This window comes from Dipteris shenzhenensis, chromosome 12, assembly GCF_047967505.1.
Source record: "Dipteris shenzhenensis isolate YYH24624 ecotype China chromosome 12, Dip_SZ_1.0, whole genome shotgun sequence".
NCBI lineage: Eukaryota > Viridiplantae > Streptophyta > Polypodiopsida > Gleicheniales > Dipteridaceae > Dipteris > Dipteris shenzhenensis.
The window spans coordinates 10,260,016-10,273,454 of NC_141607.1; the positions used below are offsets into that span (position 1 = coordinate 10,260,016).

Here is a 13,439-nt window from a genome sequence, read left to right on the forward strand (position 1 = left end):
GCCTCAATTCCTCCTCCATAAATAAAGCATAGAACTCCTCAAATGACAATGGTTGGGGTATCACCTGAGTGTTAAGCGCTGTTACCAGTCCATCAAACCTTGGTGGACATATCCGGGGACACCGTCGAGCTAGCTCTTCGCTAGTCTTTTGTATCCCAGCACCAGCCATCTGGTCACATAGATTTTTGATTCGGGTTATGAACGCCTCCGCTGTCTCTCCTTCATTAAACTTCTCAGCTACGAGCTGATTCTCCAGGTTGTGGATCCTTGTCTGATTCTGCGTCTCATATTGACTCTTCAATATGTTCCACGCCACAGTTGCCTTAGATGTATGCTGAATCGAGGTCGAAACACTATCAGTAGTACTTGTAACAAGGGCACACAGAGCATCTGCGTTCTTGCGTTTCCAAGCTCGTAGAAGATCAGCATTAGGAGGTATTGTACTCCTCGGATTTGCTGGGTTAGGGTTTTCTTGTGGTTCTGGGTCCCCAGTACTGTCTCCAGAAGCTTATATGAATCCATAATAGCAGTAATTTTCAACTTCCACAGAGTGTAGTTCGTACCATCTAGCTTGCCTTCAGTGAAGGCTGGTGGGCGAATCCTCAACGCCTAGATTGTTGGTGCAGTAGCAGCTGCTGAACTTGAGCCGCTTCATGTTGCCATCACTCCATATGCTGTTAAAGCCCTCACCTCTCTTCTATTCTTCGATCCTTAGAGCCGCATGGGCTCTGATATGATGTTAAATTACATGGCGCAGCAGAAGAGAAACTGAACAAAGAATAGAGAGTACACAACAAACTCGAGATGAACGAAATTTTCCTTCAATACTGATGTAGTATAGATGATGGCTCCGTCCACCCATGCACTCCCACAGTGGAGCTTAGATGGCGATCTAGATAGATACTAGGTGAAGAGCTACTAGCTGGAAGATCTGATCTGATCTAAACTGATTTGATGCAATGGATTAGGGAGGTCGGCTCTTCATACCTATGAGGGCGGTAGTCGAATCAACGTAGTCGGTGGAATCGACCAGTCAACCTAGTTGGTGAATCCGACCAGTCAACCTAGCCGGTGAAACTGACTAGCACATCAGATGACAGAATACCATTATCTGCTTTAGCATTTAACATTTCTACCAGATCATCCTTAATTAGATCCCAAAAGGATAAAAATAATTCAGAAGATAGACCATCCGGCCTTGGGGAGTGGTCCTTCTTCATAACTTTAGGGCATCCCAAAGTTCTTGAGCAGTAAATGGCTTAGCTAACATATTTCTTTGTGTCTCTGACACCCTGGCATCTAGACCGTCTACGGCATTCTCCATGGCTCTAAGCCACCCTTCATCTTGCAACCCGACAATCCCACTGAGATGACTTTTCAACACTTCAGCTATATGCCAAAATTGAGTAATCAACCTTCTCTGGGGTTCCATTACCCTATCAATTGTTTCTCCCTCATCTTCCTCTTAACAGCCTGAAAAAAGAAGTGTGATGGGCAGTCTCCCGACTCCATCCAAAGCTGCCTACTCCGGATCCTAGCAACTTCCACCTCCTCTAATTCTCTCGATTGAATCGCAGAGCACAACTCCGTATCAAGTGGGGCCAAAATCTGATCCTCAGATGAACTTTTTAAAGCCTCTCTTACTGAAACCAAAATCAACTTTAGGTTCTGCAGTCTCTCTCTCCTATTCCTCGAGAGCTTGTCCCATGCCTTAGCAGCTTTTAACACTGCTCAATCTATACACATCATGACTAACCATGTGATTAATGTCTACAATTTCCGATCTTCTACGACCATACATAACCCAATTCTAATCCCAATCGTGTGTACATGTTCATTCAGAGCAGTGCTGTAAGCTCCTGCTTTAGCTTGCTTTGGTACACATTCCTTGCTGTAGCGTGACATGTGGATTTTCGCTCCTGCTGCTTGCGAGATACTATGGCGAGGCTCAGCATGCCTAAGCGCTTAGCTCTTCTTGCCTCCTTCAACGTGGCGGTCTACCTGGCTTACCTCGGCATCATTCAGGTTTGTACAAATTTTGGTTCTCTGGGATGTCAAATGAATTTCTATCATAGCGCATCGTCAATTCACTAACAGGTACGGCTTTATCGTAGCAGGCATTTTAGGGCAGCATCTTGTTCGTTTGAATAATAGCTATTGCTCAGCGTTCACCTGACATTCTTAATTGTTTTACGTGAGCTTTTGTAATGAACCGTGCCATTCTGTCGTTTCAGCGGTCGAAAGTCAGAGGAGGAAATTTCGAACAGGATGGTTACGAGTTCTGGGGCATGTGGAGGAAGCCAAAGCACGTTCGGGATTCTAACACGTCTCACAATGATTGATTATACTTGAGCTCAATTTTTTCTGTACTTCTTTTATCCCAATCTCTTCAGCTAGTGTGTATAACTAGAGAGAGACGTTGGGATTACTGAATTGCATGCAGGGTGCTCATGTGACTGATTGTTGAGAGTGATTGTTTTATTCAAGATTCATGCTTACCCCTCCTTTTTCGCACGAGTTCCAACCCTCTTCGGAAATCTAATGACATTAGCTGCATCCCTTTTCTCTTATTCACTGATTTTATTGTATTAACTTGTGTTCTTTGCTTAATGGTTGGAGCTACCTGAATCCCCCAATAGGAATTACAGATAGCGGTCTTGCCACCTTGGTTCTTTATTCTGCACAAAGACATCTATGGTCTGCCTATGGATCAGCAAATGGGAAGAGGATTAACGATCGAGGTCATCTCTGAAGAGGTACAAGCTTTATGACAAGACTTGTCACATCTGTGCTTATGTACTTTCCTGCTGGTTGAAGTATGGTCTGCTAAGAGCGCGTTCCCGTGCCAGCGGGAACGCCAGAAAATGCCTAGAATTGGAGATGCCATGCTCGTTCCCACTCTTGAAAAGGCCAGCCGCCACGCCAGAACCAGGCATCGCACCGCCCCGCTGGAGATGGAATTTCAGGCTCTCCAGCCGGGCATTTCGGTGCTAGGATGAGGACTACCTGCTCAGCTGGTGCTTCACTGCTCACAACAGAACTGCAGGCGCTGGAATCAATTGCAAAAAGGAGCTTGCAGCCACCGACTGGACCGGTTCGTTTGTTCTGAGTCTTCTGACACAGGTTTCATTGAGAGGGTTGCAGCTGGGGCGGAGGTTAGAATCAGACACACGGGAACATCTGCTGGCCTGGCGTTGAACCGCTGGGAACTGAGCGCTGGCGATGGCGCGGGAATGCACTCTAATTGCGGTAGATTGACGTCCTAAGGACCTCGAGGCGTTGAGAAGCAACCATAGGGCCTCAAGTGGACTTGAGAATTGATAAAAGATCTGGCAGTGACATGCCCATGGCATGGCTGCCTTGCTGGTAGCTCTGCAGTCCACTGCAGCCCATAGCAGCAGCTGGACAGCATTACAGGAGCACATCTGCTGCGCAGTCAGCCGCAGCAGAGCAGCAATCTGTAGCTCTGCTGCTCTCTGTCCAGGCATACGGCTGTCTGCAGACAAATACAGACCACCTGCAGACAGGTGCAGGAGTAGATAGCAGCAGACACATCAGGTTTGATGGGTTGGCGTGCTGATGTGGCATGGTCCAGCAGCAGGTTGGCCAGTCTGTGACAGCCGATCTGTGACAGTCGGCTGTCACAGACTGGGGCAGTTTGTAGTATCAGGCTTCAGCCCTCTTTGCCTATGAAGGGCGGCCATGTAGCCTCATTTAAAACAGCCAGCACACCAGAAGTTCCAGGAGCTCCAGCCCTTCCACTTGCACCAGTTGTAGTAGTACTAGGAGTCTCAGCAGCAGACATAGTGAGCCCATGGACCAGTAGCAGCTTTCAAACCTTCAAGCAGCAGAGACAGTCCCCAGAGCTTCTCCAAGAACTCTCCTCCCATGGGGCCAGCTCTCACCTCGCCATAGCATGGCCTCATAATAGCCATCAGCCATGGCCTCATAATAGCCATCAGCCATGGACAGTTTCACAGCTTCGGCATAGCACTTTAGTGGGGCCTCAGATGCATGCCCTCTTCAATTTGGGGACCATCCGTTGTATAGAGGGGTATTATTGATGATTGGCAGGCCCCAATATAAGGAATGAAGATAATAGCTCTCAGAACCATGATGTCCACAGTTCTCTCTCTCTCTCTCTCTCTCTCTCTCTCTCTGTGTTCACATTCCCTGTTACATTGTTGTCAGAGCTTCAAATTTTTTTCCCTGAAATTGGGGGGGGGGAGAGGGAGTGGAAGCAAGACGTCCCAAGTGTATCCTACCTCAGGTAGCCTCTCCATCACTTCCCTCCGTCCTTCAGTCTCAGTGGGAGATCCATAGGATCTAGGTAGCTCAGCCAGTGCATGGGGACCATCTGCTCTGGGCAAGATGACCATGGGTCTCGGAGAAATCTCTGACCTTGGCTTTGAGGAAGAGACGGCTTTAACTCAGGAGGAGTCATGCCACGAGTACCTCCACCAGCAGTATCTCCACCACTAGAGACACAGGTGTTCCCTTTAGACATGGTTGCTAGCCATGATGTATATGCACAAAGGATCTCCTCGCTTGCATGCTAGCAATGCAAGAGTTGAGTGATAATCGTAACCAGGCAGTCCAAGAGGCCAAGGAAGAATGGCTTCGAGCTGTCCAAGAAGCAAAGGAAGCAGTTGAGGAGGTGAAAGAATGCCTCCGACTAGCCCATGAGGCATCTTCAAGCATCTTAGGACACCTTATAAGCTGTTCAGGAGCTCAAATAAGTGTGCATCTGCACAGGGCAAGAAGCAATGGAGGAACACAACTGAGAGGTTCGAGAAGCAAGGGGATAGGATCGAGCATTGATATGGTCACTACTCCCGGTCAAGCTTTGTGGAAAATTGGATATGTATGTTGTCTTTGTAGTTGTGTGTTATGAGCTTGGCTATGTGTATTGGACTTCGATTTCAAATAGGACTAAACATTAAGCCCAGTGCTGAGCGGAGTGTCGGAGTGCTTGCAGTCCCATAATGTCCACCAACTTGACACACGAACATGCACATGGTGCGGTAGCTTCATGTATGCGCTTCTTCATTGAAGGAGGAAAGCAAAGTTGTATCCGATCCTAGAAAAAGAGCATTTCATGATTACCAGTGGTTGCACTCTACATGTGGTCCATTCAGAGAATATTTAGGCAAAAAGTTGAGTCTTGACGTTGCGATGGCAAGCCTTGCTCGCTGTGCTTAAGCAAAAACCGAGAGCAAACACGGTCTTGGGTTTCAAGATGAGGAGAGCATGCAATACCTAATGGTGGCAATTCTGAATGGTTTGTGAGCTATGTAGGAGTGTGTTTAAGATGGATACTAATCTGTTATGCTCTAGCCGAGATAGCATGACCTCGGAAAGATCGACGGGCATTTTCTCTTAGATGACCGACTTTTGTAATATTTTATGTGCGTAAATAAAATGGTCAAGGGAAGTAACTGCCAAGGTCCTAGGTGAGGGTGTATTGGCATCGACTAGGTGGTTCTGAGTGCTAAGGCCTAGGTGCACCTAAATGTGTAAAAATGCCAAGGGGCAAATGTTTAATTGTGCCCCAAGAGAGGGGTAAATGGTGTACCAAGTAAAAGGTCTAAAATGATGACATATGGCAGAGGGAACGATCTAGGGAGTTGTGGGCTTGTGGATAGGCATGAGGAATGAAAAGTTACGTATCTTTGTGTGCATGCCATCTATGAGATAGGTTGGGAGGAAATACGGATGCCTACGCCTGTGACTACGTTTTACCTATGATCGACGAAACGAAGGAGAGAGATGTGAATCTGGCTTGCCTGTGACTGATGAAAAAAAAAAACAGACGGATTAGTTAGAGTTCGTATCACTTGGTATCAGAGCTGTTAGGTTGAACGAGGGGATTACGTATGAAGGGAGTACAGGTTGTGAATCGACGGAAAAACCAGACAGATTAAAAGGAGAGACGGTGTACACGAGAGTACATGGCGGGCTGGCTGGTCATTACGCGGGCTGACGGGCCTGAAGGTTGGGTGGGTTGATGAGCAGTAATGGGCTGGATCACACACGGGAGCGAATGCACAAGGCGTATTGGGCGTTGGTGAAGTTGTCGTTTTGAGGTCTCGTTGCAAGGATGTGAGCGCAGAGGGCTACAGACAAGCAAAGATCTCCGCTTACTATTCCAAGGTTTGACGACCCAGTAGCTTCAACGTCTGTGTTGAATGAGAAAGCGTAGAAACTGGCCAAGAACGAAGAAATGCACCGCGACTTCGATAGGAACTCTCGTGTCAACGCGGTGCTGGTGGTACAGATCGATATAATCTACATCGAGTTTTTTCAAGCTTGCCTCACAAGCCGAACGCACATATTCAGGCTCTCCTCCATATAAGCGTTGCCTATCATTTCCAATACAGACCCCGAACTTAGTGGCGAGCGGAACCTTGTCCCGGATTCCTTTCAAAGCCTACGCAATGCAACGGCGTCACGTCTGTCAATAGCTTACTTCAGGAGGGTCTACACCAGGCGCGTGATTTCTTGAAGAGGAAGGCTGTATGTCTGAGAAAGAAGAGTGTATGAACTCGAATTGCGTGGAGCTTCCAGGGAGCAATTCTTTTCTCTTTTATATAAATTTTTAATTTGCAATCGATTTATTCCTGTACAGTAGAGTTTGCAGTTGATTTATTCCTGTACAGCAAAAGGGAATCTGAAGTGAGAGAAAAAAAAAACTACTTTCCCTTTTGAAAGAATGGAGACAGAGGGACAAGATTCCAGGGTAAATCCTGGTGAATCTAGAGTGCGATCTATGCAAGAAGTATCCCATCACACAACACCTACTCTGGTGGGTAGGATTTCTGTATTAGAAGATGCTTTACAGCAGATCATGAACCAGCAGCTTCAAGTGAATGCTGGTCAAAATGAAATTAGAGAAATGCTGCAAGCCTTGTCGGCTAGACCATCTAGAAATGAAAAGGGCAAGCTCCAGTAGAGCTAGAGCCCAGTATACACTCACCAGAACGTGCAAAGGTCAAGGTACCTAATATTGCCAACTATAGACCAGAGAAGTACGCTGGTCGGATGACCGAGCGCAGTTTTGATGTGATCGAGGTTTGGTTACATAAGTGGGAAGAAGCCTTCGCCATTTGTGAAATCAGATCTGATCTAAAGAAAATCCGCGAGACCACTGACCTGTTTATTGAGGCAGCGGATAGGTGGTGGATAAAGCAATAGAAAGATCAAGTTGCCCCTACCACCTGGGAAGGGTTTAAAGCTGAATTTAAGAAACACTTTCTTCCACTTGACGAAGAGTCCCGAGCTTGGGATGCTTATAGAAACCTTCGCCAGAGGAATTTGTCGATGGCAGAGTACACTGACAAGTTCAGGGAATGTGTTATGAAAATAACAGACGCTCTCCCTATGTCGGTTCAGTTAAAAGACTATATCTATGGACTGAACGACAAGATTAAAATGGAAGTTTGGGCTAAATATGTGACTACATTAGAGGAATCTATTGCAGTAGCCCTGAACTATGAGGATGCCAAAGGCAGACCTAGTGGGTTTGTGCAGGCAGGGACTCAGCATGAGTACCCGAGAAAAGAGGGATTTCAGAGGAAATGGACTTCAAAGACAAGTGTCTCGCAGCCAAGTGGCCAAACCAAGCAGGTGAAGCCGGTTGAGGGACAAGCAAAGACAAGTACCACCGTTGGGGTGAAAAGAAAAGTAACTCCAATGGCAGTCCGGGCTTGGTCAAAGTCCTCGTTGACCCCTGAGCAAAAAGAAAAAGCTAGAAAAGAAGGATTGTGCTTCGGCTGCCTTCAGCGATATCAGTGGAAAGATTGTCCACTAAACAAAGACCGTCGCACGGCCAATATGATGATATTGCATGCGACGCGGAAATACAAGAGTCCCAATGCGGAACATATGCAGATGCAATTGGCGGGACCTTCTCAGAGGTTAGTACTTGTGTTGTTAAGTGTGTCTGTTACTAAGTTAGTAAGCGGTGCACCTGATAACATCCTTTCAAAGCTCGTAGCAACGGAGTATACGGTTTTCGATGAGCTCGAGTTGATTAAAATGAAAGGGCAAGTAGCCAATCATGATGTGATTGTGTTGTTTGACTCAGCGTCAACACACAATGTAATTAACTCGAAGCTTATTAAGAGGCTCAAGTTGAAAACTAGTCCGTCTGACTATGCTTATACGGTCAGGATGGCGAACAGAAGTTCAAGTGAAGTATGGGACCAGAGGGTTACCCTGTGTCAAGCTGGGGCAGATTCAGCCAGTTTTTTACCTTTTGCTTCACCAGTGATATTAAAGAGGAAGAAGATACTTTTCGCCTCTGTATAGATTACAGAGCATTGAATAATATCACTATTAAGCACATGTATCCGATGGCTCAGATCGATGATTTGCTAGATGCATTACATGGGGCCGTAATTTTCAGTAAGATAGATCTTAAGTGTGGCTACCATCAGATCCGTATTAGAGCCGAGGATGTGCATAAAATCACTTTTAGAAGCAGGTTTGGACATTATGAGTTTTTGGTAATGCCCTTTGGACTTACCAATGCTCTAGCTACATTCGTCATGCTTATGAACGATATACTACGTCCATATATCGGAAAGTTTGTAGTACATTTAATTGACGATATTCTGGTATTCAGTAAAAGTATTACTGAGCATCATGAACACTTAAGCATAGTGTTCAGTACTTTGAGGAAAGCCAGTCTTTATGTGAATAAGAAGAAAACTATACTGTGTATGGTTAGACTTCAATATTTAGGATTCATAATTACTCCAGAGGGGGTAGAAATGGATCTAAAGAAAGTGGCTGCGATATTGACTTGGCCAATCCCTCAGAGTTTGACCGCTTTTTGCGATCATTCTTGGGATTTGTCCAATTTTATCGAAGGCATATCAAAGGATATTTTGAAATAGTATCGCCATTGACTGATCTGACCTCAGATGAAGTACCTTTTATATGGGGACAAAATTAACAAGAAAGTTTTAACACCATAAAATAAGCTGTGGTCACAGGACCGGTGTTTAAAATAGTTGATCCCCATAAACCGTTGTTCCTGGAAACTGATGCAAGTGGCATTGTGGTAGGAGCAGTTCTTCTCCAAGAGGGAAGGCCAGTAGCCTTTGAAAGCAAGAAGCTTTCTCCCTCTCAACGGAATTGGCCAACTCATGAATTGGAGTTGTATGCTGTTGTCCATGCTTTGAAAACATGGAGACATTATTTGTATGGATCAGAGTTTTATGTGGATGTTGATCATGATACTCTGAAATATTTTTGTAAACAACCTGCGAGAGGCCGCTAAGCTAGGTGGGCAGATGCAGGAGTTTAATTTGACGATTCGGTACCGAAGAGGAAAAGATAATAAAGTTGCTGATGCGTTGTCACGCATTATGCATAACATGAGTTTCACGGTATTAGAGAGTGCTCTAATGGCCGAGATTAGAGAAACTCAAAAGGTGGACGAGTTCGTTCAGAGCCTATGGCCTAAGGCTCATGTGTTAAAACCCGGGGAAAAGGATAACCTGGTATCCAGAAAAGGCCAAACTTATGCAAGATATACCATAAGAGATGGTATGCTAAAAAGAAATGGCAAGGTAGTAGTACCTAATCAGAATGATCTCAGGCAGAGAGTCATTCGACAGTGCCATGATAGCCCATGTGCGGGACATCCAGGAGTCGAGAAGACATATGATCTCGTGAAGCGAGATTTCTTTTGGCCAAAGATGAAAAAGCATATTCATGAATATGTGACACGTTGTTTTCCGTGTCAGGTAAGTAAGGCCGAGCGGGTGAAGCCACCCGGACTTTTACAGCCCTTGGAGATACCACTAAGTAAGTGGGAGAGCATTTCCATGGACTTTATTATAGGTCTGCCTACGACACAAGGTGGATATGATTCTATCCTTGTGGTGGTTGATCGTCTTACCAAGATGGCTCACTTCATTCCAACTAGAGAATCTGTTAGTGCCCCGCAAGTGGCGGATTTGTTTATTAGACATATATTTCATCTGCATGGATTACCCAGATCCATAGTGTCAGACATAGATGTCAAATTTACCGGTCATTTTTGGACTGCGGCATTTGAGACACTAAGGATTGAGTTGGGAATGAGTAGTGGGGATCATCCAGAAACGGATGGTCAGACGGAAAGAGTCAACCAAATTTTAGAGGATATGCTTAGAGCATATGTGTCATTGAGGCAACATACATGGGACAAGTGGTTGCCATTGTTAGAGTTTGCCTACAATGATAGAAAGCATTCCTCTACAAGGTTCAGTCCGTTTGAACTGAACTATGGTTATAGACCAGCAAATCCAACTATAGTTGGAATACCTCAGAAAGTGCCTAGTACCGCGAACTTTGTGGTTCAGATGTGGGAGATGCTAGCACTTGCGAGAGTTAACATCCGCCAAGCTATGGATAGAGCTAATGCGTATGCGGATGAAAACCGATCTGTTGGAGAATTTAAGGAGAAAAAGTTTTTCTTAGAGTTCCTTCGCACTCTAAGTCTTTGACTGCAGGAGAGTGTGCTAAGTTATCACCTTGATATTGTGGGCCATGGTTAATTCTAAAAAGAATAGGCAAGGTAGCCTATAAATTAGAATTACCACCGGGGTGTAAGGTGCACCCAGTGTTTCATGTTTCTCATTTAAAGAAATTTTTGCATACTGGTGACTCACTAATCGAAGGTTTTGTTTTGTTTCAGGAGATAGAGGATAATGCAAGACGCAAACCAACAAGAATCTTGGACCGAGGAACAATGCAAGTGCGCAATCGGAAGATACCCACGGTGTTGGTTCTATCGGAAGCTACCTGGGAATCCATATACTAGTTACGGAGAGTGTTCCCAGATTTCATCATCGAGGACGCTGATGCTTGAAGAGGGAAGGAATGTTATGCTCTAGCCAAGATAGCATGACCTCGGAAAGATCGGTGGGCATTTTCTCTTAGATGACCGACTTTTGTAATATTTTATGTGCGTAAATAAAATGGTCAAGGGAAGTAACTGCCAAGGTCCTAGGTGAGGGTGTATTGGCATCGACTAGGTGGTTCTGAGTGCTAAGGCCTAGGTGCACCTAAATGAGTAAAAATGCCAAGGGGCAAATGTTTAATTGTGCCCCAAGAGAGGGGTAAATGGTGTACCAAGTAAAAGGTCTAAAATGATGACATGTGGCAGAGGGAACCATCTAGGGAGTTGTGGGCTTGTGGATAGGCATGAGGAATGAAAAGTTACGTATCTTTGTGTGCATGCCATCTATGAGATAGACTGGGAGGAAATACGGATGCCTACGCCTGTGACTACGTTTTACCTATGATCGATGAAACGAAGGAGAGATATGTGAATCTGGCTTGCCTGTAATTGACGAAAAAAAAAACAGACGGATTGGTTAGAGCTCGTATCACTATCATTAAGTGGATGAGTAGCGCGGTGGTTTAGTAGTCATACTAATCAATTGGCATTGATCTCGAGGCCCAGGTTGATGATTCGATGAAGCAAAACACATCTCGTGGTATGAGGAGAGTGCTTCTCCTATTATGCTACCAAAAACCTTGCAAAGCACAATTGCTTGTGTAAAGGTTAGGTAGTAGTCATGCCCTAATACAAATATTTCAATTAGGAAATGTTGGCTTTGGATTTTAGTGAGAAACATTGCAAAATTTATGCGTGCTACACCAAGTCCTCAAGAATTGCGAAAGGCTATGCCTGCTATGCATAAAAAATGAGATTGCTTGTGAAATAGATTAAGACAAAGCAACCCAAGGTGTCAAGACACCATTCTTAAGGATAGAAGAATGCAACAAAGATTTGGATATGAGGATTGCAAAACAACAAGATGGAAAAGTTGTAGAGGCATAGCAAAGCAGGATGGGAGCACAAGCGTCAAACAAGAAAGAGACATTGTTAGGTTCCTCCCTTAGAGAGATGCTATTTCCATCAAAGGGGAATGAAAAATGAAGCAATCAAAAGAGGGAAAACCTCGAGACGAAGTGTCCCTCTAATACGCTTGATGACAAAATCTCGAATTGATGAGAAGGATAGAAAAGTCTACAAGTGACCTGACGCTGCTAACGTCGATCTAGGATTGCCAAGATAAGTCTTGAAGATATGAAAGCACAAAGAGCGCTTCATGATTCTAAGTTGCTTCAAAGCTATGAATGTCATTGTAGACATGGAGGGATGGTGGAAGAACCTACCTCTACATGCACCACTATAAAACTACATAGTTGGAGATGAAAATTGCCTTTCAAGGAAGATTCCACAACAAGCTTTGACAGATAAGAGAAACACTTTTTTAAATGTGAGGAAGATACCACAAAAGCAAGCTAGAAAAGTAAGAAGTTGTAGTCGTCGGATGAGCAAATCATCAAAAAAACAAATAAGGAAGGCGGCTGGCTAATTCTCAGCTTAGTTACAAAAGCATAGCTTGAACAATTGAAAATTTATGTATCCTATTGTGTTGTGATCTACTAAACTAAAGCAAAATTTATGCATCGAACATGATCAACCACTCCGTATTCTCAATACAAGTCATGTCAGTGAAGAGGGGGAGTGTAAGGATGGAGGAACTTCACATTAGAAATCGGAAGAGGCCAAGTGGGATACCCAAAAGATAAGCATTCTAAGAGAGGTGCTTGATGATCTTAAAAGGTCCATATTGTAGGGGTTGTGCTTGATGATGTATTTTCTAGGTTCTTGGAAGAGTTTTGTGGGTAGGAATGGCCAGATTTAGAGCCCAACTTCCTCTCTACTATTTGTGTTGTGCTATAAAAGTTTGATTTTTATTTGGTATAGGTATATTTCATATGTACGCTTGATAGGATTGTGAGGATAGAGCGGCAACCTTCTAGCTATCTGTTTATTTTATTTTTGAAGATATTGTAAGGGATTGAGAGGATGAGTGGAATGAATCATTGTAAATACCATGTGTATGAATGATAAAAACCTTGGTATGGGCTGAGAGTTATTTGTGAGTAAGATATTATCGGGTTTTAGAAATAGGAAGAATAAGTCATGTAAAGAGGTGGGCCTTATGTCCATAAGTGCTCAATAAAATAAGAAAGATCACATGCCAAGCGTGTGGAGGGCATGTGGAAATCATGTGGACGAGTGTGGAAGAGTGCGGGTCAAGGAGGAATCCTTCTAGAATTCCTATGTGGAATAGGGAGAATGTGGACATTTGGAACGGAGAGGGTCCCTATGGGCTCCACAAAGAAAGACTCTCGACTTTCCCATTTCAAAGAGACGTGCTTTTTGAGAAGGGACACTTGTCAAAATGTGCCCAAAAGAAAATTGGATGGTAATCCATGCTCTTATGTTACTAAGGGAAAAAATATTCACTGGCTGAAAATGTAACAAGGTAAAGGAGGGTGAGAATTGCTCTATAAAAGAAGCTTCTCTCCCCCCTTCTCAAGCATCTTATTCCTCTCCTTGTAGCTATGCTATTCTCTTGTGT

The 13,439-nt window shown here is 44.4% G+C and overlaps 1 protein-coding gene and 1 long non-coding RNA gene across 2 annotated transcripts in view; one reads left to right on the forward strand and one right to left on the reverse strand.

Annotated features, from left to right (window-relative positions):
- Positions 1 to 1,421: 1,421 nt before the first annotated feature.
- LOC147895796 (uncharacterized) lies at positions 1,422 to 3,916 on the forward strand. Its single transcript, XR_015541909.1, has 2 exons — positions 1,422 to 2,025; positions 2,235 to 3,916. It is a non-coding gene; the product is annotated as an uncharacterized LOC147895796 (long non-coding RNA).
- A 2,256-nt stretch (positions 3,917 to 6,172) lies between these two features.
- LOC147895797 (3-epi-6-deoxocathasterone 23-monooxygenase CYP90C1-like) overlaps positions 6,173 to 13,439 on the reverse strand; it is a 53,114-nt gene continuing 45,847 nt past the window's right edge. Inside the window, exon 9 of the mRNA XM_087382848.1 lies at positions 6,173 to 6,430. Coding sequence (XP_087238974.1) covers positions 6,173 to 6,430 — 258 coding nt within the window. The remainder of the gene's footprint in view (positions 6,431 to 13,439) is intronic.